The sequence below is a fragment of the Folsomia candida genome, unplaced genomic scaffold, assembly GCF_002217175.1.
Source record: "Folsomia candida strain VU population unplaced genomic scaffold, ASM221717v1 Fcan01_Sc019, whole genome shotgun sequence".
Taxonomy (NCBI): domain Eukaryota; kingdom Metazoa; phylum Arthropoda; class Collembola; order Entomobryomorpha; family Isotomidae; genus Folsomia; species Folsomia candida.
The window spans coordinates 262,666-286,082 of NW_019091211.1; the positions used below are offsets into that span (position 1 = coordinate 262,666).

General features: G+C 37.0%; 6 protein-coding genes and 1 long non-coding RNA gene across 8 annotated transcripts; 3 read left to right on the forward strand and 4 right to left on the reverse strand.

Moving 5' to 3' along the window:
- Nucleotides 1-91: 91 nt before the first annotated feature.
- On the reverse strand, nt 92-3,381 carry LOC110857555 (thyroid hormone receptor beta). The gene is made up of 5 exons (XM_022106143.2): nt 3,110-3,381; nt 2,516-3,027; nt 2,258-2,441; nt 799-1,071; nt 92-680 (listed from the first exon to the last, which is right to left on the reverse strand). The coding sequence occupies exons 1-5, from the start codon at nt 3,239-3,241 to the stop codon at nt 219-221; spliced, it is 1,563 nt and encodes a 520-aa protein (XP_021961835.1). The 5' UTR covers nt 3,242-3,381; the 3' UTR covers nt 92-218.
- Nucleotides 1,068-2,262, forward strand: LOC118438236. Its single transcript, XR_004836666.1, has 2 exons — nt 1,068-1,466; nt 1,907-2,262. It is a non-coding gene; the product is annotated as an uncharacterized LOC118438236 (long non-coding RNA).
- Nucleotides 3,382-3,788: 407 nt separating the features above from the next.
- On the reverse strand, nt 3,789-6,472 carry LOC110857558 (thyroid hormone receptor alpha). The gene is made up of 6 exons (XM_022106148.2): nt 6,088-6,472; nt 5,930-6,010; nt 5,464-5,861; nt 5,200-5,380; nt 4,755-5,024; nt 3,789-4,648 (listed from the first exon to the last, which is right to left on the reverse strand). The coding sequence occupies exons 1-6, from the start codon at nt 6,184-6,186 to the stop codon at nt 4,151-4,153; spliced, it is 1,527 nt and encodes a 508-aa protein (XP_021961840.1). The 5' UTR covers nt 6,187-6,472; the 3' UTR covers nt 3,789-4,150.
- A 371-nt stretch (nt 6,473-6,843) lies between these two features.
- LOC118438221 lies at nt 6,844-12,912 on the forward strand. The gene is made up of 7 exons (XM_035858119.1): nt 6,844-6,882; nt 8,514-8,762; nt 8,932-9,080; nt 9,162-9,255; nt 9,329-9,849; nt 9,916-11,686; nt 11,783-12,912. Exons 2-6 carry the CDS (start codon nt 8,696-8,698, stop codon nt 11,083-11,085), a joined length of 2,001 nt encoding a protein of 666 aa, XP_035714012.1. The 5' UTR covers nt 6,844-6,882; nt 8,514-8,695; the 3' UTR covers nt 11,086-11,686; nt 11,783-12,912.
- Nucleotides 12,913-13,090: 178 nt separating this feature from the next.
- LOC110857809 (alpha-tocopherol transfer protein) lies at nt 13,091-14,860 on the reverse strand. Of its 2 annotated transcripts, XR_004836660.1 has the most exons (7): nt 14,739-14,860; nt 14,499-14,596; nt 14,329-14,429; nt 14,102-14,255; nt 13,837-14,034; nt 13,486-13,596; nt 13,091-13,411 (listed from the first exon to the last, which is right to left on the reverse strand). XR_004836660.1 is itself a non-coding variant. In XM_035858120.1 (6 exons), exons 4-6 carry the CDS (start codon nt 14,017-14,019, stop codon nt 13,241-13,243), a joined length of 465 nt encoding a protein of 154 aa, XP_035714013.1. In that variant the 5' UTR covers nt 14,020-14,034; nt 14,102-14,255; nt 14,329-14,429; nt 14,499-14,680; the 3' UTR covers nt 13,091-13,240. The 2 variants fall into 2 exon arrangements, 1 of the variants encoding a protein (XP_035714013.1); XM_035858120.1 differs by lacking the exon at nt 14,739-14,860 and having other exon boundaries at nt 14,499-14,680.
- Nucleotides 14,861-16,894: 2,034 nt separating this feature from the next.
- LOC110857810 (myogenesis-regulating glycosidase) lies at nt 16,895-19,497 on the forward strand. Its single transcript, XM_022106421.2, has 8 exons — nt 16,895-17,091; nt 17,220-17,624; nt 17,755-18,114; nt 18,189-18,257; nt 18,316-18,826; nt 18,891-18,966; nt 19,028-19,184; nt 19,261-19,497. The coding sequence occupies exons 1-8, from the start codon at nt 16,938-16,940 to the stop codon at nt 19,449-19,451; spliced, it is 1,923 nt and encodes a 640-aa protein (XP_021962113.1). The 5' UTR covers nt 16,895-16,937; the 3' UTR covers nt 19,452-19,497.
- Nucleotides 19,498-19,959: 462 nt separating this feature from the next.
- On the reverse strand, nt 19,960-20,885 carry LOC110857729. The gene is made up of 2 exons (XM_022106340.2): nt 20,663-20,885; nt 19,960-20,563 (listed from the first exon to the last, which is right to left on the reverse strand). The coding sequence occupies exons 1-2, from the start codon at nt 20,802-20,804 to the stop codon at nt 20,103-20,105; spliced, it is 603 nt and encodes a 200-aa protein (XP_021962032.1). The 5' UTR covers nt 20,805-20,885; the 3' UTR covers nt 19,960-20,102.
- Nucleotides 20,886-23,417: the final 2,532 nt, after the last annotated feature.

The window sequence follows — 23,417 nt, forward strand, 5'->3', positions numbered from 1 at the left end:
TGACTTATACACTTGTGGTGATTTAGTTTTTAACATTATACAAATATGAGAAGATAAACACACAAATAATTATAAACACGTGGCTTTTACATAGAGTAAGCAGTTTTAAACGATGTTGATTTATATAATTACGACAGTTTACAGATATTTATTTCAACGCTACTGATTTCAGTTTATCTAATACGAAAACAATACCCTACCATAAATCTCATAATTAATTAATAATCGTTCGTTTCATTGACCAAACAATCCCATGGGTCCAGCAAAAGTTCTGGGATTCTTCGCATGAAGGCTCGATTAATGCCTATGTGCGGACCGTGAGCAAAATTAGCAGGTTTAATCCCCCACTCCCCACTAACGTTTACAAAGGTACGAATTAGCAATTGAAATGCCTCCGAGTTCCTGGCCGTCTCACTTGGTTTCAAGATCTCAGGGGACTCAACTCTCGGTGGCTGATTGCTTTTACAGGACGTCTCTTTTCTGTAGTATTTCTTGAGTTCTCTGAACTGATTTCGTTCCGCTACGATATGTTTCTGGTTAGGAGGTGGCGAAATATTCGACTTTCTTTGAAGTTCCAAGAGGTGTTTATGCATTTTATCGACCTGGTGCTCCGATAAATTGAGGGGTAGTCCCTGATGCAGCTGGCAAACTGTTGTCAATTCCACAAGTTGTGATAAGAGCTAAAATATTAAATGCAGACAATTGTCAATCTAAGAAAACTCAATTTTTAAGTGATGATCAGCACTTAAAAATTTATGTAATTGCTTCCTCAAATTTTTAAGCTAATAAATAACTCACCTTTGCAAATGTAAGTCTCCCTTTTGCATCGCCGTGTTTAAATTTTACATATTTTTCTAACAATGCAGTGTATAATTCTTGTGCTGAATTGATTGCTGCTCGGTCCTCAAACTCTGTGCAACCATCGGTTATTAAACCACAATCCGAGAACAGTACGACAGCAATCAAAAGCATGATGCTCGCCTCGTCAGGGGCAATAGTTCGAATCCTCCGGTATAATTGAGTATGCATTTCGGTCAGGTCGTGGGGACAGATATTTTTAATTTCGGCCAACTGTAAAATAAAAATAATGTCACGGGGTGGTTGAAAGATGAATATTAATTTTCTTGCTAGTATTTTTTTGCATTTCATGAAACTGCGACTAATTCCTGTAATAATAATAATTCCTGTATTATTCTGCGTACCAGAATGACATCTGTAAAGTTATAACAATCCCGTTCCTTTTGTATGTAGATGACTTAGTTATATACTTAGCTGGTAATGACCTTGAATTGTTAATGAAAGCAATGACTGAGCAAGCAAATATTGTTCAGGAGTGGTATAGTATGAATAACCTAAGTATTAACTATTCGAAAACCAAATTTCAAATCTTTAGTAAGCCGCGATGTAATGTACCTTCTTCTTTCTGTAAACCCATAGTGTTAAGTAATGGCGAATCGATAGAGAATGTAAGTGTTTTCAAGTACTTAGGTGTGTACATAGATTCCAGTCTGAGTTTTAGTAATCATTACGAACATGTAACAAAGAAGGTATCTAATAAGCTCGGGTACTTACATAGCGTTAAACGCCACCTCACTAATAAAGTTATGGCAATTATGGTCAACAGCCATATACATTCAGTCATGGATTTTTGTCTGGACATCTGGGCAATCCATTCTGACGCTCAATTAGACGCAGTTCAACATAAAGTAAACTCATTTTTAGTGAAATTCCTTTATCCTTCTCTAGCAAAAAAGTATCGATACCGAAAAAACACACGGTTTAAGATAAATAAGCAATCAATTAATGTGAATGATTTATTAACGCAGTTCAATCTCCTGTCAATTAAAGAACGTCGTGACTTATTTCTGTACAAATATGCGTTTAAAAAACTTTTGCACTCTATTAGTTCGTCTTCAGGGAGGCGTACTTGGCCCCTATTGACCGTCCCATCTTATACGTTTGCACAAAAATCGATACACTATCGAGCAGTTAAACTTTGGAACAAACTACCTAGGGATTGGGACCCCAACATGAGTTATGTTAAATTTGTACAATCATGTCGTGAATATATAATTAATAAGCGTTCTGAGGACTATTATTATTATTTATGAAATATGTGTTAGAACAATGTAGTTAGATATATGCTTCGTATATAGTTATAGCATTTTGTGTCATGGTTTGCAAACCAGTTATTGTTAACTGATATCCATTTACACGTGAATAAAAGTTGAAATGAAATGAAATAAATTTTACTTACACTGATATCAGGGTAATTCTCTGGAAATCCGCTATCCAATGAGGTGATCATAAGTTTGTCGAAATCGAATGTCACTGATCCCCTCAGCATTCCCATTTGCATTCCTGACCGTCTTAATAAATTGGTTTGGTCGTGCAAAGAAAGATTAGCAAATTCGGGAATCATTTTCGCGAAATATACGAACCTAGAATATATTCAACCCAGTTGCAGACTTACATATTTGGCAAAATGTATGCCTTGAACATGTCTTTTTCATACCTTCGAATCGAAGTGGAAATTAATCCAATCAGTAATATTCGAGTTTTTGTGGTACTAACGACTTCATTTTTCTTTCGGGATGGAAACATGTAAGGAATTTGTTCACACGCAGTTTTATAATATTGCGAAATATTTTCAACTCTTGTGACATCCTCGTCAGTCAATTTTTCATCATTTGGACTTTTAGTGATGGGAAGAATTGGCTCTTTTTCGACTTGGCCAGCGCTGGATTTCTGCTTCAATTCTTGTATCTTTTTAAAATCTGACAAGACCCAATTGGGGTCCATTCCAATTTTAACGCATTTAAAAAATCTACAAGTTTTGCACTTTTTTCTTGTCAATTGGTCAATTTCACAGTCTCCTTTAAACTTGCAATCCTTCTTAAAACGTTCGATGGATGTATTATCCTTGACATTGGTTAAGACAAAATGTCGGAAGAAAGATTTACAACAGTTGCACGACATGCCTCCAAAATTGTAAGATCTCGCCTTCTCTCCGCAAACATGGCAAGGCTGAAAATAATGATCGTTTTTCATTTTTAAACTCTCATGCTTAAATAAAACTTGAAACATAAAATAGAAGTAATTTGCATACATTTTTTTCTCCGATGGCTCGTTTGCTAGATTTTTGTGACATTTCTGGAACACATTTTTTGGCTTTTTTTGTTTCCTTAATTGATTTTTCGCTTGCTTTTCTTTTCCCTTTTCTCCTAGTTTCTTCTCCCATCTTAATCAATTAATGTAAGATATTTATGCCGTTTGCAAAACTAATATTTTAAATCATTAACTTAAATGTTCTCCGTTTAATAACCATATGGTCTCGAGTTCAACCACTTATGTATATCGTTGCCATGGTTACGAGGTAAATATGCATGCACGATGGATCATCCGTGAGGTTGGACAATAAATTATTTAGCTTCATTATCCTTGTGTATGCTCGCAAGTTGCAGCGTACTGTCCTTGATGATTAACTGACTCATGGTATATAAACTTTATTATCTCCTGTTATAGTACATACAAATATTTACCACCAAATTATTGGCTCGCAGTAGCTCACAAAGCATTTATAAAAAATTGCATATCGCCGTTGAATATGACTTCAAATCCACAACTTGAGCATTTTATTAGGATATATGTACATATGTAACATATGTAACAGTAGATATTGGAGTTGTCTGGTATTGTAAAAAAATGACGTTATATCACTTTGAATTTGAACATGTGTCCTAATCCTACGTTTATTACATTACATAAAAATACGTTAGACAAAAATATGGATAAAGTAGCAGATTGGCGCACAATGACATTGATGCATTATTTATTATGTATACTAACATAAGTATGCATGCATGCATGCATGTAGATGCATACATGGGATGAACTACCAATATATAATTTCAAATTTACTGTTATTATCACCAATATAATTTTCATGATTTACATGTATGCAAAAGTCTCTAATTTAGAGTGGCCAAAGGAAAAATAAATATGATTATTCTCTGGAAAGTAATTATAAAAATATATATATTCAAGAATCATGTAAATAAAGTCGTTGACAATAACACTTTATATTGTTCCTACTGACCAACTTTGAACTTTTCATACGACTTAAAACTTTGCTCCCCAAATTCCAGATTTATGTTCTCACAAACTCAACTGTTTTTACATCATTACAGGAAATCGACAACTTCGACACATCCGCGACCAAGGAATCTAATGGATTAGTCACTAATGTTGGCATCCGTCGCATGAAGGCTTTTTCTATGCCTGTATGGGGACCTTTTTCAAAGTAATACGGCTTAATCCCATATTCGCCAGGATTACGGACAAAGTTATGAATTAATGATGGGAAATCTTGACCTTGTTGTATTTCGGTTGACGGGTTGTTTGCCATTACCGAAGGTTTGGCACCCCTTAACCGTTTCTTACAACATTCCTTCTCCGCCCCAGCATCTTCTCGGAGCGTCGATGGATACAGAACTGACGCAGTATTCACATCAAGTGAGGGATTTGCTATTTTCTGAAGTTCCAACAAGTGGAGGTGCATTTTATTGACTTGATGCTCGGTCAAGTCCATGGGTGGACCTTGATGCAAATGTGCGGCTTCAGTGACTTCCATTAGTTGGCAAAGGAGCTAGATAAATAAAATCAGTTATTCGTCTAAAGGTTTCGTGATTATAACTCATTTTCCAGGACATGACTCAAATCTGTGCATATGCCGTTTTTAATGTTGGCCTCACCCTGGGAAATACCAAGCGTCCCTTTTTCTCTCCATGTACGAAGTTTAAATATTTTTGAAGTAACGCTGCATAATGTTCTTGAGCTGCATTTATTGCGGGACTATCCTCAAATTCTGAGCAGGCCTCGCCTCCCCCGTAATCCGAGAACAAGACAACGACAATCAGCAGCATGACACTCGATTCGTCTGGAGCGTTGATTTTAATTCTTTTGTAAAATTGAATCCCCAATTCGACTAGATCTGCCGGCCAGATAGCAGTGCACTCATCTGCCTGTGCAAATTATGAGAATATTAAAAATTGTAGTGGATCATTTGCACTAGGTTTAGTCTAAAATTTGTAGACGAAGGTGGTCAAGGTTAGTGATTTAAAATAATCTAATTATTCGCCATCCAACCGAGACTTTGAAACTATTTAATCGGTACCCGACCTCAATTTAAGCACTTACATGAACTTCCGGATATTTTTCTGCTACGTGCCCTTCAGAACTCCAGGTTCGTTTTTCGGCATCAAATACAACCACGTCTCGTAGAATGGTCATTTCTATGACTGACCGCCGTAACAAATTGGTTTGGTCGTGTAATGAAAGTCTATTAAATTCTGGAATCATTCTCGCAAAACAGACGAACCTGCAGAGTACCATAAAGAATAGTGGCTACGTAACTTTAGATAAGTACACACACATATTTACACAATTCATTTGCGTAAGCACCTTCGAATCGCAATCGACATGACGCCAATCGTCAAAATATGTAATTTCGTAGTCGTTAAGACTTCATTTTTTTCTCTGGATGGAAAATTATACGGAATTTGTTCACACGCTGTATTATAATATTTTAAGATGTTTTCAATTTGTTCGGAATCTTGTGCGTTCAGTTTGGGCGAAGCAATTAACTTTACACGGACCATTTGTTGTTGTTTAAGCTCTAGCGTCTTTTGATAAGCAGAGACCACCCAAGCGGGCACCATTCCAATCTTCACACACTTAAAAATTCTACATGATGTGCAGTTTCTCCTGGTTGTTATGTCAATTGTACAGTTTCCCTGAAATTTACAGTCGTCTATGGAACTCAAGCTGTCCAATTTTCTCACATTTTTGAGGACGAAATGCTGGAAATTAAATTAAATGACGTGAAATGAAATAAAAAAATATGAAATCAAGTAATATTTTTTTTCACTTGGAAGAAGGACCGACAACAATTGCATGAAATGCCTCCATAATTGTGTGATCTTGCTTTGTCCCCACAAACTTGACAGGGCTGAAATTGATGGGAATTATGTTTTACATAGTTATTTACGACTATAAATTGGAATTTACAAAATCCAAATAATTTACCATATCCTGTACACAACTTTTCCTAAACTTTTTCGCAGGAAGATAATCACAGGTATTTCTATGTTTTGTATTGGTCTTAAAAATCCTTTCTTTTCCCATCGTATTTTAAGTAACCGTAAAATAAATTAGAGATAATAACCATGCAGTCACAATTGTTGCATAAATTGTTATTATCATTTAACTTTGGTCGCAATTCGTAAATATCAAAGACACCATCATGTAAAATAAACTACTTCACTCTTTTCCGCATGTTAACATGCATAGGTACATACAAATGCAAATGTGATACGGATAACAATTGTTATCACATATCTATGCAAATCCATATTATAAATTGGCCGTATTATCAACTATACCTAATAAATTGTTGAATGAATGTAGATATGTATGTGCGAGTGTATCAAGGCATGGGCAAGATTGCCGATAAGTGTCTTTTTATCCATGTTAATAAAATTTGCCCAGTTTATAGTAAGCGATTACATTGTATTTCACATATCTGAAAAAATCATCCAATTTTCAGTTTTGAATTTTTATTTTAAAAAAATCCCAAAATTTCTACAAGTTATAGATAGACTATTACTCCACGTACGGAACCTATCACCGGCCTCACGACAAATTTACGGTAGGTTTCTTTATTTCCCGTAAGGTGAGACATGGTGAAGTGAGGCGAATGGCCATGGATTTTTTCACCATGTCTCACCTTACGGGAAATAAAGAAACCTACCGTAAATTTGTCGTGAGGCCGGTGATAGGTTCCGTGCGTGGAGTAATACCTACATACAGTCAATGGAACAAGTATAGGCACCACCCACGCAAGCTACCTAAAATTGCCTATAACTTTGGAATGCATTATCAAATTAGCATGAAACTTTGTACACATTTAGCAAATCTAATGTAGTATTCGATTATAATCATGTTCCCGACTGAAATTATATAACTGTAACGTTATTCTGATTTTGACATGAACACGTCAGGTTGGAACCTGCAAAAAGTATTGGCACCTCATGTCTTATTTATTTGAGCGAAATTTTTATAACGATAAACCTCTGCCTTTTGTCACGGTTAGTTAATCAGATCACAAAATATAACTTTATTTGCTTCGTAAGCACAGATTGGTATTGTCTACAGCCAAAATTGCGACACCAAACGAGCTATTTTTGGCGTAGCGAGAAATAATCTTGCCTCCTTCTCAAACAAGCTTGGATATCGAAAACTCAGACAGGAAACATACTCCTTGATATTTACTATTCGAAATGTAGCCAAAGAGCATGAAGCAATCATTTTAGTTCGTGCTTTCTTATGATCCGGCTAAAAATGCCGCCTAATCCTAAAATCAACGGATTAATCAAGTAAACTATCACTCGAGATCGGAATATTTCAACCTCCAAAATCATGTTGAATTTGAGTACGAGCTGTGGGGTCAACAGATCATGCAATATGGTGATCAATAAAAAATCATGCCATGGGGTTTCAGGGTCCAGTTGCCCGACAAATGCGAGGGTCCTCAAAACGAAGAAGCTCAATAAATTGGAATGGGGTAAATATCACCCTAAATAGACTTTCATTGAGTAAAGAAGGGTCTGCTGCTTCGACATAAGCCAGTATTAGTTATTCGGAGCCAATTGAATGGTCCAAGTCTGGCGGATGCAATAAAAGGCTCACAAAAACGAATATGTGCACATGGCAGTTAAACACAGAGTAGGACCGATTGTGGTTTGGGGTTGAATGACTAGGTCGCGGCGTAGTTACCTGGTAATTATCGACAAAATCATGACCAGGGAGGTCTTATTAATCATTACAAACCATAATTTGAAATCATTTGACAAAAACCTGACCTAGGAAGGAATTTCATATTCCCAAAATGGAGTGACCCCAAACATGTGGTCAAATTAACGGTGCAAGTTTTTGGAGACCGAAAAAGTTAAGCTTCTTTCGTTGGCCACGTAGTCTCCCGATGTGACTCTGATTGTCCGGGTTGAGAAAAGAGGGCCTGATGGGAAACCACTCGTCGAAAAACGAGCTTGTCGAAAGTTCGAAAGAAGTTTTGGCAGACATATAGAAAAGCGTTATAAAGAAACTTGTCGAATCAATTCCACGGCCTATTTATGCTCTTATTGCGTCGAGGGGAGGTGCCACGTAACATTAGAAGCAGTGTGACGTAATAAAATTGGCGATTCTTTGATTTATGATTTTATAAGTTATAGGGTGCCAATACTTTTTGCGGGTTAATTTTACATATTTTCCAACAAATTATTTAAAAACTGTGTTTATCCAATTTTAATCAATAAAATCAAACACTACATTAGATTTGCTAAATGTGTACAAGGTTTCATGCTAATTTGATAATGCATTCCAAAGTTATAGGCAATTTTAGGTAGCTTGCGAGGGTGGTGCCTATACTTGTTCCATTGACTGTATATACCCAGGAAGAGTGCATGATCTATGCATCATTCAGGCTTACATGGAGGATTAATTGCCAAATTGCCACAAATGTGCCTTGACTAAACAAAAGCCGACAAACAATCCACAAGTAAAACTGGAACTTCCACGGCAAGAAGAAATTAATTGTTCTGTGAGCAATAAAAAATAAAACCACTTATCCTCAGCCATGGATGTTCAATTATTGGACGTGCTATCCAAGGCAAATTGTCTCGAGTATTATCAGCATTTTGCAGGTATAAAACATAACTATTTGAAACGATAATCAAGCAGTATCTAATAAATATGTAATAATTATATTTCGATATTTTGGTAACATTGTTAACATATTTATTTAAGTAGACAATCAATAAAACAGGTCACATATACCATAAAATATTGATTATGCTAAATTTCAAATTTCAGCCTTAACAAAGGACGAGTTGACAGATATGGGAGGCAATGACCTGAAAATGAAATTGGCCAACATTTTGCAACCAGTCATAACTAATCCAAGGCAAATCTGCGAGAAAATTATGGCTGAAATTTTGAGATATGACCCTAATGATGATAATGTAAAGAAATAACTTTTACTCGCATATAAGATTTATATACCATTTTAAGAATTAACAGCATACTTATGTGTTTTTATTTAGGATGAAACTTTCCCAGTAGTGGTGCGTTTGGATCTTGAAATCTTGCGAGTTTTGTCAAAATGCAATTCTCTCAAAAATTATACATACTTTGTTGGTAAATCGTATATATAACCAAATATGTATATTAGGATTATCCTTGTTTAAATCCGATCTTTCTTATCTTGCAGGACATACTAAAGAGGATTTAACTAAGGTGCCAATCAAACAATTAAACCCAAAATTGCGACACATTCTTCCAGTAGAACCCGATAGGGAAAACTTTATCCAAAATCTGTTGATTGAGTTGTTTAAAAATGACGATGCTGTGGAAGAGGAGCAACACCAGCAAGTAGATTCAACTGATAGTCAAGAAAATCCGGAAGCAGGATTATTACAAGTAAAAGTTGAAAAGCATATTGAGGACACAGAAGAAGGTTCCCGTGCTCATATCGGTGATGACGACGACGACGTAGCCATTGTAAGCGTCAAGCTTTCTTCAGACAAGAGAGACATTCCCACAGTTTCTCTAGTCGATGATGGTGTCAGTGCTCAGGAAACAGACGAATCTGAGATAAATATGGAAGCCGATATTTCAATTTCACCTCAACAGCATAGTTCATCTTCACCAAATGACACCCTTGAAGGAGAATCACACAATGTGACTCCAGTGACGACGAAGTCTTTGAAAAGAAAGAAAACGCCAACAGAGGTACAACTCTGATGTAAAATTTAGTATCTATTCTTTGATTTTGCATAATGGTTGTTTTTATATTAGACATCAGCATCCACCTCACGACGTCGTACCCCGCGTGTTCTCAAAACTCGCCAAAAAATTGACATGGGACCGGTTCCTCTTAGACCGTCAGAGACCTCAATTGAACTTCTCGGCAAAAAGAACGCTCCACATCATGTTGAATTGGGTAGGGATTACAAAAGACAATATTTGTGGAGGAAGTGGAATGAACTTTTCTCGCAGGTCGGTAGCAATATTAACCGGTTAGATTGTATCAATTGGACATGGAAATCAGTTCAAGCGAAGTGTCCCCTCAATTTGGTCTACATATTGAGCAAAGTATGCCCCCAACTGAAGCAATTGTCTATTTTATCGGAGTGTAATACCAAACCAGAAGTTTTGGTTTTTCCACGGCTTAATTTGGACAAACTGACCCATTTGAAGATTGATCACAACGGTCTTCTCAAATATCACGACCAACTCGCTGAGATTATCATAGCGACAAATGGAAATTTGGAAAGTATTGAATTTGCATACCAGGATGAAGTCGCTCTCAATCGATTTCTAAACATCCTCGAAGCCATGGAGCCCAACGTTTTGGCCAAACTTAAATATCTGTCGATTCAGCATCGTGATGGAGAGCATGTCGCCTTGTTGGACACAGAGGTTACAACATTGGGAAATATTAAAGCAGCCAAATTAGAAGAATTAGACTTGGGATTTGGATTTTGGGGGGACACTAAAGCTGAGCTGGAGGCATTGTTGAATAATTTTTGCACTCTCAAAAAACTGAAAGTTCACGGATCCTTTATCACGACGGACAAAGAGGAGCCCAAGCTATTTATTAATTTCCCACGGATGCCACACCTCGAAATTTTAGACCTGGGGGGAAACTATGAGTTCGTGTCAGTTATCGAGTCAATCAATGAACGCCCAGCAAAACGAAAGTCGAAGAAGACGAGCAATATTAATTTTGAGCAAGGAAGGAATCCACCGACACCAGCGAAATCATTAGCATCACAGGAGGAGGACCAAGAAGAGGACATTCTTGGCCAGTATTTCAGTGTTACCCTCAACCTACCAGAACTACCCAAGCTAAAATCGCTCATCCTGGGATCATGCTATGATCTGAGTGACCATCATTTTGCCGATCCTGGAAGTATTTCGCGTCGCAAGTCCATGGCATCTGATTGTCAGTTTCCCATTTGCTGAATCTAGACACAATACATATCCAAATTTGAAGGAGCTCCAACTTCCCGACTTCTTTCAGGATTTTTCCTTCATTCCGCAAATCGCTAGATATTTTCCCTCCATCGAGAAATGTTACATCAATCTCCCCACCGTCAAAGTAATTCGAGCCTTCGCCAAGGTGATGAGTGGCGTGGAATCGTTTAAACATTTCGAGTTGAAAACAAGATTCGATTTTGCATCATCATTAAATTCCTGCTTCTTGAAAAATCCATGGCTCGAACCTCAATCTCCATTAGAAATGCGTCAGGTTCAGATTTTGAAGGAGTACACCTTTTGGAAGGAATAAGCCCAACTGAACAACATTGATGTGCCAGAGTACTTTGACACTCAAGAGGAAGATGAAGCAACTTTCGCAGGTTTACATGAATTTAGAGACAAATTAGAGACGTTTAATATCACCCACGTTGCAAGAAAGCTGAGACTACCTGCTGGTTCTTGTCAGTGGAATGATGATAACTGCGAATTTACCACGACATTAATTGGATACGGAGAAAATGAGTATCCATTTACGCAATATGCATTTGAAAACATGCCGGAAAATGGTACTTTTAAATCATTTGATGTAAGCATAACAATATTTGTTTTTCGAAGATTATTTTCAAACGTGATATGCATTTTACTATTGTTTTACGAATTAATTCGCCTTTCTTTATAACAGATGAGCAGCATTACTAGCAAGAAGTTGGACAAATTCAGGTTTAAGAAACCCAAGTTTAGTTGTCAATTGGACGACTCCATAATATCGGTTGAAAGCAAGAAAGAGGAAGCCGAAGTTTCTTCGACTTCATTGCCTTCAATTTCTGCAATTTAGCTAATTTCAGCTTTAATTCTTCAAGGAACACCCGATGATATAAAACTGTCACATTTTTGACTATATGGCACAATTTGTATGGATAAATGGCTTTTCTAGGGGAGTTGTCCAAGTTCACAATATTAGCTTTATTGAACAATTTTGTACAGGGGTGGGACAGAAGAAGGAGCCACTAGAATTTTAGGGGTGGCGTGTGATGCACAGTCGCGGCATTTTCAAAATTTGCATATGTCATACCCAGATAGTTAACGAAAATTTAGCACTATTCAGATTTTCCCTACGGTTAAAAATGCCCCTACAGCACCCCCCAGAGTGCGAGGCACGCATAAAAGTGTTTTCCAAAGACATATTGAGCCAGAGAGCGATTGTTAGAAAATTTGCTGCAAATGGATTTATCGTCGATCGAAAGTACGTTTCTAATGTACTTAAAAACGTTGGAATCAAGCGAAGGGAAAAAGCGGTTAGAGCTCCACCCCCACGGAAAGGATACCCAAGATCCGCTTGAACCAAAAAGTTTATCCGGAAAATCAATTTTTCGCCAAAACGGTAAATCCATCAACTAAAAGTTGCATGGCGAAAATGTTAAACGTTAGTAGGAGAACATTTCTAGAGTCATTCACAATGACCTACAGCAAGTGACTCGTAGGAAATCCCGAGATCATGCTCTCAACCCAACTTATTTCTCACAAAATAGCAGCCTACGCGAAGGATTTTTAAAAAAGTTTGGGTATAACAATTATTCCTACTATATAAACTCTCGTTAGTTCCTCTGATATCAATCCGATGTTTTTTTTTGGATTCGGGTACTTAAAACGGAGCCTTCTTGAAAGGAAAACGCGCACGTTTTGATGCACTTTGGAAAAGTGTTCAGGACGAGTGGTGCAGAATCACTCTGAAAATTGTGTCAAAGGTCATGACTGGTTGGAAAAAGCGACTGAGGCTCGTTAGATAAACTAAAGGGCTTCACACTGAACCAATTACCAAACTTCACAAACGAATAATAAGGCCGCAATAAATTTAGGCAAAGTGGCTCCTTCTTCTGTCCCACACCTCTGTACTACGTCATCCCAAAATTCTTCCACAAATCTTACTTTCTCCATCAATCCAACCTTAAGTACTTAACTATAGATAATCATATCCAAAAGAATCCAAATATTACATGTATATTATGTGTATGTATTTCTAGTATATTTGACATGTGTAAACGTGTACATAATAAATATTTATATATGAGTTATCACAATTCTAGGTATGCAAATACTGAACTAATCAAAACTCAAAATTGCATAAAAAGTAAATATTAATTTAATCCGAAAATTCGATTAGTTTCTGGTAAAACTCTTCCTGACTGCGAATCTTGTCAGGTAGCTCAGTTCGGAAAGCCTCCTCATTTTCCAACACACCTCCCAATGATTTTGGCAAAATTTCGGGTGGCAAATGTTCGTGCAATTGGGCACAATTAGAATCAATGAAAATCTGAGTAGTAAAAAAAATAACTTAATTTCATATCAAAAATCCTGCTGCTGCGTCACTTATTTTAACGCACTTACCCGATTTTGTATCTTTGTTGGCAAAAGATGCTTAAATATTCGCATCATGAAATCGATTATTGAGCCGGCGTTAACTAAATGAAATGCCGCAGGTCGAATTGGAACACTTTTCTGGAAGCGGACAAAATCAAGCAAATTAAATAATTCTACCATTTCACTAGGGCTGCAATTTTTATATAATATGAACATTAAATTTTCACAAATGTGCTCCATAAAGGGTGTGACTCGAAAATAGAAATTTTATAACGCTCAGGTGACGCTATTTTTAACACACGGCACAAATGGAGCTGATCATCTTTAGCACTTCATTTACATACATACGACTTTGTGACCACACTAAAAAAATCTCACCAAAACAAAGTCTACAATTTGGAGAGCCACTCTCGGCGTGAATTGAAGTCCTTGACGTAACACCCACCCGTCAAAATTGAAAATGGTGACAAACTCATTGCTTTCCGTGTCCCCCAAGTAGCTTCGAAGTGCTTCATCCATCACGAACGCGTGATAAGCCATCGTTTCATAAACACTGCACATTAACGTCCCACAAATCTGCAACAATTCGCAAAACATAGTGAAATAACTTTCAAATGAAAACATTCTTGTTAAATATGAGTACCACACTGCACGTAGACCACCGTTCTTCTCTGGGGATCCATTTGTTTCAAGAAATTCATTGATCGAATATCCAATATGCTTGCGCGTGATGGAAGGAGATACGTTTTAGTGAACTTTTTGTACTTTTCTGTGCGGACATACATGTATTGCTTTAACTGAAAATAATTTTAAATGAGTAGTCACAAACCATGCACATAAATACATAATTTGAGCAGCAAATAAACTTACACAATCCAAAGTTGAGGGCACATTGTATTTTTTACCGTGAAGGAATCCTAATAGTAAAGCATCATCAAAAATATCCTGGTAACTTGAGAGGTAATCATGCTCTGAAAATTGTTAAGCAAGTAAAAATTAGTAGATAAATTTAATGTGCACTCAAAACTGGGGATAAATACCTCTGATTGCAGATTTGAGCAGGTCCAGTGATTCATGTCTCTGTTCACCTTGTTCTTCATGCAAGGAGGACATTTCAAGTGTGTTGAACCTTTTTGAGCTGGAAATTTTAATAAATTAATAAGTTACTGTTCAGTCCAGGATTTAGTCCAGATGGGGTATTTTAAGTACGTGTTATTTGTATGGATTGGATTTGCATGGAAACAAGTATCTGATAAAGCTGAATATGCATTAAACTGTACCTTTCACATTTAACGTTAATTTTCTCCGGCCGTATTTTCTAATCAAGGTATCCTTATCAACCCATATTAAACATATTCAAATGCTGATTTTAAGTTTAATGTGGAACACCAATTTGCTAATAAGTTCTCTGACAACAGATGATGATACACATAATACTTAATGCAGGTAAACAACTTACATACTTGAGCTGGCATGTATGTACGAAAGTATGCGTGTTACTGTACAACTTGTATTTAATACATTGTAATGATCATACATAACGTCTTCTTACTTACTATTACATAGTCTGGAGGAATAGCGAATCCTCTTTTTTACGGGATACGGGTTACTTGTCGAATCCTATGTCGTCGAAAAGGTAAGTCGTCTAAATCAACTTGTCGAATGAAAAACTCGTCAGAAAGGCAAGTCGTCGAATTTAGGTGGCATGAAACTCGTCGAATTTCATGTAACATTATTACTGATTTTACCTATATGAGTTCACACGTATACGTCTGTCTGTCTGTCTGGTTTGCGATAACTGCCGTTAAACTAATCCGATCGACTTGAGATTTTGCACAAATGTAGTCTGGGTCAAATGAGGAGTTAAATTCGAAGATGGGCGAAATCGGTCAAGTGGTTGACCGGTGGGGGTCATATAGGTGGGTGGGGTATTATGCATCAAAATTTCAAAATTGACGTAGAAAGCTGAAATTAGGTGCAGAGGTTGATAATGATTTCTAATGAAGGAATACAAAGTAAAATTGCAAAAATTTTTATCTGGAGGGACCCTAGTGACCCATACCGATTTTTAAAACTTATCCAATCGAACTGAAATTTGATACACAGGTTGTTAATGACTACCAATAGAAGAATATGAATTGAAATTGGACACATATTCACCTGGACAGACCCTATGGGGTGACCCATACCAATTTTTCAAATTCGTCAAATCGAGCTGAAATTTGGTAGACAAGTTGGTAATAGCTCCTAATGAAGTAAAATAAGAAAAATTTTCACCTGGAGGACCTTATTAGGCGACCCAATCAGGTGACCAGGGAGAAAAATATGTGCACCAACAAATGTATACGAACCTAGTCACCCGCGTGGCTGGAATTTGCATATGTTGCGTCTAATATTACTAGGATAATATCCTGAGAGTTTTAGGAAAAACAATACACTCGTTTCAAAGTTATGGCCACAGTCGATACTGGTGACCAAGGGAAAAAAATGTGTGCACTAACAAAAATTTAGTGATAGTGGATAAATTTTAGTATATGGGTTACTAAAGGCTCTTAATTGAACAATTCGAAGTTTAAAAAATTTTAATTTGGAAACAGATTTACGCCTGACTCGGGCTATATCAAGTCTGCACTGTAGGTTTTTTAGTTATGTTCAAAAAACCTACATCGGTATAGTATACGATCCACTAATGTTTCCAATACTCTTCTGGAATGTGCACCAAAGTGTATTAGATAATATTTTCAGAACCAATAATGCAGTGGAGGCCTGGAACAGGCGGTTTGGCGTTCTTGCTGAGAGTTCTCATGTAAATGTTAATTTATAAAATTATAATTTATATTTAGAATCGTATTTTATTCAGAAAAATACTGTCGACAAGTATTATTTTCGACCACTTGCCCAAATGACGAGTTACCCTTCAGACGACTCGTCCTCGACGAGTTACTCTTTCGACGACCATGTTTTCGACGAGCTACCCTAGACCCCTTTTTTGCAGCATGCATTTCCCAACTTTTGCATGTAAGTCGTATGTACATAGTGAAAGTGTACATATGCCGGTATGTCCATATGTACATACATATGTACATGTGTATTATGTGCATACATCTAACACCAGTCACCACTCACCAGTGCATGCACGCGTATATATTTATATGCACATATATACGTATTTCGATGAAGAATTTAATTAAATAACTTGAACTATTTAACATAATATATGTGTGTAATTATTTGTAATGTCAGCTTCCCTGTAATATAAGCATGTGCATATAAACTGCTATTATAGCTTTCATTTATTCAATATGTTGTATGTAGAGGACAAATATATTTGATGCTGAATATGATGTCTTGATAAGATATGATTTGATAAGATTAACATAAAATAATACTCGATTAAACAAATTAAACGGGACATTGTTTTCATCACATGCTCAACGCGATCAGATTCGGAGAAATTATTAATTAATTTGACGCAAAGAATGGGTTATGTGAAAAATCATTTCGAAAAACCGATTATCATCTGGATTTTAGTTTTCTTGGTACTTGGAAGCCATTCTTTAACACATCCCTTGTATCAGTCTTATCAAGAGCGACCTGGCGAAGGAACCGAAATCGAATTCAGGTTTAATGGAGGTAAATCAAAATCAGGGCAGAGAATAATTATCACTTTGCGCAGAGCTTTCTATGCATGGTATTTCATGTCAAATATTTCTACTATTTCCCCACTAAATATTTTCAATTTGCTTCTTCCAATTTTTTAGAACACAGATTATCCGCCCTTCTGGGTGTAGCTTTACCTGCCGTAGTCTACCCGAGTAGTGACTGTGCACCTGACAACGCATCAGTCACATGTCATCAATTTGGGGATTTTGCAACCTACAAGGTCACAAATATTGATGAAATGTGCACCCAAATTGAGTGGACTTCTACGAACGCTCGCCGACTGGAGGACTGTTTTCTGATCCGAGATGACCAACACTTTTACGGCGGTGCAGAATCACATTGGCAATACTGGCCGGTTAATCCAGACCCAAAACAGGAATCCGCATATATCACGTCTGACGCTAAGACGGGATTTAGTGATTTTGGAAACGTTGCGGAAAATTATTGGCTTTTCTCACAAGGAGCATCTATTCATGTGGAGGAGAATACTCCATTTTTCTTAAGTATGTAAGACCAAATTAAGACTTGAAGTTTTAGTAAGTTGGCCGGATTAGTTGGGGCAATGTTTCTTGGAAAATTCTCAAAAAAATCCTTAAAATTTGGAAACCATGCATTATTAAATAATATTTCCAGGCTGGAACACCACCCGACCTGGACAGCTGTGTTTTATCTCAGCTGATCAATACCCATACGACGCTAGAACCGTCCTCACACTTAATTACACCGTGTGCGTTGGTCCCGACGTGAAATCTGTGCATGTCACTAATTTCCCAAAATGGTACAAAAAACCTGCCGGCATGCTTGACCAGGGTATGCTTCTTCGTCCAATTTGGTCCACCACTGCAGCCCCAAATCAGAGCGAGGTTGTTTCTTTGGCAAGGCAAATTGTTCAACATGGTTTCCAAGGGAGTAGCCATATTGAAATTCAAGACCGATGGGAAACTTGTCACGGAGAAATGGATTTTGGTCCAGATAAGTTCCCTGATCCTAAAGGTTACCCATTCTGTTTTTGCTCCTTTTCGTTGTTTATCAGTACTTTATAAAATTTGTCTCCACTGAATATGTAGAAATGGTGGACGAAATACTCTCCCTAGGTCTCAAAATTACTTTATGGACTCATCCTTTCATTAACCTTGGTAAATTTTCAACTAAAAAAATAAAAAGCTTATTTCACAACTTGCAAACGTATTTTAGAGTGTCCCGTTTTTGTCGACGCACTCGAAAACCATCGACTTATCGTTGACCAAAAAGGAAACGTTGCTTTTGGCGATTGGCAGAATGAAGACCTTACCAGTCTGGTTGACGTAACTGTCCCACAATCCGCCACCTGGTATAAGGAAAGACTTGCCCACCTACAAACTCGCTATGGAATCACTTCGTTTACCTTTGACGGCGGCGAAGTCCAATATCTTCCACACTCGAGTAACTTACCGACAGAATTTAAGCCGAATATTTACACGACTAAATTCGTCGACTTGGCGGCATCTTTTGGTGGCATGGTAAAAACAAGTGTTGCCAGAATGTCACAAGAACATCCAATTTTTACAAGAATCAGTGATCGAGCCAGCCACTGGGGGAATGACACCGGTCTCAAGTCTGTAATTCCGACAGTACTTTTACTCGGAATTGTTGGATATCCTTTCACCACTCCGGGAATTGTGGCTGGCCAGGGACTAATTCCACCAGGAAAAGAACTCTATATTCGGTAACTGTGAAAACACAAATTGTTTTTTATTTTACGAAAATATGCGAATTTTCTTCTAAACTAGTTGGGTTCAGGTGAATACTTTCATGCCGGCGATGCAATTTAGCCTTCCACCTTGGGCCACAAATTTTGACGATGAAGTAAATACGGTGGTAGTATTTAATTTATTTCAAATACAGACTAATTTTTTCTAATTTATAGACTATCGAAATTGTCAGGGATTGTGTCCTCCTTCGTGAACAATACTCTGGAGATATGCTATCTGCCGCATTTCAAGCTCGTACCGAAGGCAGACCAATTATTCGTCCTCTTTGGTGGTTGGACCCGACTGACGCGATGACTTTTACGGAGGACCAAGGTGATTGTTATATATTTGTTAATTTTTGGACACGAAAGGATTAATTTATTAATAATATCATACCTTGATGGGTCAGTTTTTCTGTTGGGCGATAGAATACTCGTGGCCCCAGTGGTAGAGGAAGGAGCCACTAGTCGAGATATTTACCTCCCAATGGGTACTTGGCTGGATGAAAGGACAAATACGACGTATAGTGGTCCAACCCTGTTACGAAGCTATTCAGCTCCGTTGCATGTAATTCCATATTTTGTGAAGATTTTGAGTTAGAACGTCATAATTGGGATGAATAAAATGATAATTTCTATCCTTTTTACTTAAGTTAAATGAGTTGATTGCTGCGAAAAATTGACTCATAATAGATAAACAATTAATAACGAAAGTTTGTCGATTTTTTAATACAATCTGCTAATTGGAATTACTGATATATACTTGGTTGGATATTCCTACATAAATTATTTTAAAAATTACTCCAAAAGAAATACGTAATGTAACTTATGTTACATGTACATATTACTTCTGTCTTGTCATAAACATGTAAATGCATACAAATTGTGAGCCTGTAACTAACAAATAGAAATGTTTTTCTTTAAATTTCAAAGAGTAAAAGTACAAGTGTAAATACAAGTATTCAAGTACAAGTACTGGTTTTGGTGTTAAAATCTTAGCAGCAGAATGAAATAGTTTTGAAGACAATGAAAAAAATATACTCACACTTTCATGAAGAAGAATGTACTAATAAAATTGGTCATGAATCACTTAATATGCAAAATAAACGTTGTGATATGTATGGTATTTTTTATTCAAGCTATAACAGGGCTACTTTATCAGAAATCATTGTCAAATTTAATATGCACGTATTTATTACTATTAATCCAAATTCAGCAAAATTCTTTGCTCAAAGCTATCTCTTAGGTACGATTAATTAAAAAATAATGTTACAAAATTACCAAACAAACTGGCTCCTCGGTACAGAAACCCCATAAAACTCGTAATTTCAGGCGATTTCGTCCCACACCATCCCGTCTCTGGATCATAGCTGCAGTTTAACGGTTTCAAATATGCTTCTGCACAATTTCCACCCCCTCTTCCGAACATGTTGGCGGCCTCATCTTCCGCCGAATCCTCTGCATGACGACCACTTTTTATTTGACTATACTCACGTAAATCACTGACAAGTTTGGCTGTAAGCTCTCGCGTGTCCTTCTGCGCGATGAAATCAATTTCTGGTTTGCATTTGTATACAGCATTGTAGTTTCCTTGGCAATGGAAGTATTTGTCACAATCATGGATACAGTTCATGTCTAACATGTCGGTAAAGGACGCTCCGAGTTGGACAACGCTGCAATAATTCCCAACGTATACGATTCCCTTGATAAGTTCTTGATAAGAGCATTTCAAATAAACGATAGTTTTATGAAGTATATTCCACAGATTTTTTGATGAAAGCTTAACATGGAAGAATGTTAATGATTTATAACCTTTTTGCCTCGCGTCAAGATCTAAAGAGTCAATCGCTTTGTCGATTCCGGAGTACAAGCCAAGAAATATAAATATATTGCGATTCGTTTTTAGCAAGTGGATTAAACCCGCAATAACACGGAGAACAACGTGAAAGCCCATTTTATGAAAGAAAACTCAAGCCAATTAGGGTAGCCTAAATGGTTTAGATGACGGTACAACTAACTAAATTAAAATTATAGTAGGAGGACCTCATTTTATACGTTTCTTGGGAGGTTGAAAAGTATGCACATATGTAAATATGATAGCAGTACAAATATAAAATAATGCGGTTTCATCCATCAATAATATGATACACATAATTTGTCATTAGTGGTTAATTGGTTATGTAAGCTCCGAAATAAATTGAGATATGGCTTTATCGATGAATTTATGTAGTTATGACATGATTATGTGAAATGAAGTAAATTACGTGAATTAAGAATGCACGAAGAATCACAAGTCTATGTACGTGCTCACATTTTAACATTACAGATTAAGGTTATTATTAAGAGAGTCGAAGAAGTCAAGTAAAATACTAACTTATAGCCTAATTTTTGACAAGATACATGTCTACTTATGTACATATGTACATTGTATGCACGTATTCCAAGTAATCCTAAATTTCTAATAATTTTAATTTCACTTAATTCATTTCGGTCGCCTTACTTTCATAGATTATTTATTACTGCAACCTATATATTTGCATATGCATGGCATATGTACATAAGTCATTCTAAGTAATATTCCTGCTTACATATGTGCATATATATACAGTTAAAAGAAACGGGTTGACTTTTCTCCTTAAATTGTCTGTTTCAAATGGGATTTTTTGACTCAAATTATTTATTGATCTTTAAAACATTGTTGCACAATATCCGAAGTTATTTCTGGGCGAGTTCCCAGGAAAAGCAGCAAATGTACATACTTTATGTAAATAGCACATTGATCCTGTGATATTTCTTTGACAATTAGGGTGTGGTATAAAGTCAAATTTTGAAATCCTAATGAAATTTCTGATGTGTGTCGAACTTTCATTAGACTGCAATATAGCTATACTTTCTTACGTCCATTTAGTAGAGTTTATTACTAAAAAGATACAGTTTTGTTTTTAATATAATAATACTGAATTCAATTTGCATGAGATATACATATATTTCTATTGATAAATAGATGAAACAAATTCGAGTTCACGCAATGCATATGACCCTTCGAGAAACTTCATTGTAAGCTATTTATGCATACGTATTGGTAAAGCATGCTAAAAATATCATAGATTAGAGTCGATTTTTCCTCTCCGCATCTTGGAACTGGAGCACTACGAACACATATGTAACCATGACGGCATAAATCTGTAAAGTAATTCCAACGTATAATTGTCAACTTTTGGCATTAATTGTATACCGGATACAAATAAACTTACCGATATAATTGTAGATCTTCTAAGCACAAAGTAGTTTCCAGGTACAATGAAGACCGGATTAGCCAGACTGGTCGTGAGGTGAATTTGCACCTGGATATCATCACAAGCCATAAATTGATTACATTCATTTATAAAATTGCAAAAGTTGTCCAAATTAGTACCCGAATTGCATTTACGAGATCGGTGTCCAAATGTTTCACTGCTTCATCCCTCATAAGCTCAATGCTCCTTTGCGCCTGTATTAATATCAATTTAAAATTAGCTTTAGATTCATGTTTCCCCAAAAAATCCAAAAATCCCCAACAAACCTGATGTGCCAGTTGTGACGATGCATTACAAATCGACACGATCCCCACAGTATCCAAAATGGTCCACAGAGCGAGGACCAGCGTCCCCATAAAGTGAATCCCCTCCTTCATCCCCGCATTTATCAGAACGAACGAGTGAAGTACCCAAGAACAACAGCATCCCAGCAAAATCACGCTGATGTGATATTTGAAAACTGCATTAAATTCTTTCACCAGTGCCTCCAGCAGGGAAAAATTGGTCGCAAATATAGCCAAATCTCCACGTCCCTCAGATCTCTTTTGACCCCTGATCGTCGTCTCGTTACTCGAAATTGGACAAAGTTCCAGTAAATTTCCCGCCTCTGTTGTTACGTTTCCCTCTTCCACTCCAAGATCCAGACATTCCGAGGGAAACGTTATCGCAATCGTGGACGTTGACGGCGTGCTGCCAGCGCCACCTCCCTCGGAAATTCCTGTATCCTCCCCCAGAAGTAGAAACCCCACTTCCATACAGTGAATTATGGCCACCAACCAATACAGAAATGTCGAGTACAGCACCCCTGTCAGCATACAGAGGGCCATCGCCCCCATGCAAATGGCTACCTTTCCCACGCTCAGATCCTTCTTATCCAACGCGACGCCATCATTTACGAATCTCACCAGTAAAATGACAATCATTGGAAATACGAGAGACTCCAAGACAATCAGCAGAATCCAAACGCAGCCAAGAGGTTGTTGCACCTTTTGTGATAAGAGTCGTTCCAAAGCGGAAATTGCGAGATTTTGCTTCCTTTCATATGACCGAGTGGTAGAATAGTTGTCCTCTGATGACGCTTGTCGCTTGATATGCGTCGAAAATATGTGGACCAAAGTGGCGTTGAATTTTGTGTGAAATTTCATGATTTCACTTCTTTGCGTCAACGAGAAACCTCGAATGAGTCCTTTGCTTATGGAAATGATGTTGAAAATCATTCCGTAAGCAAACTTTTCTGTGGTACTCCAGTCCGACGCGAGACGTTCGTGGAC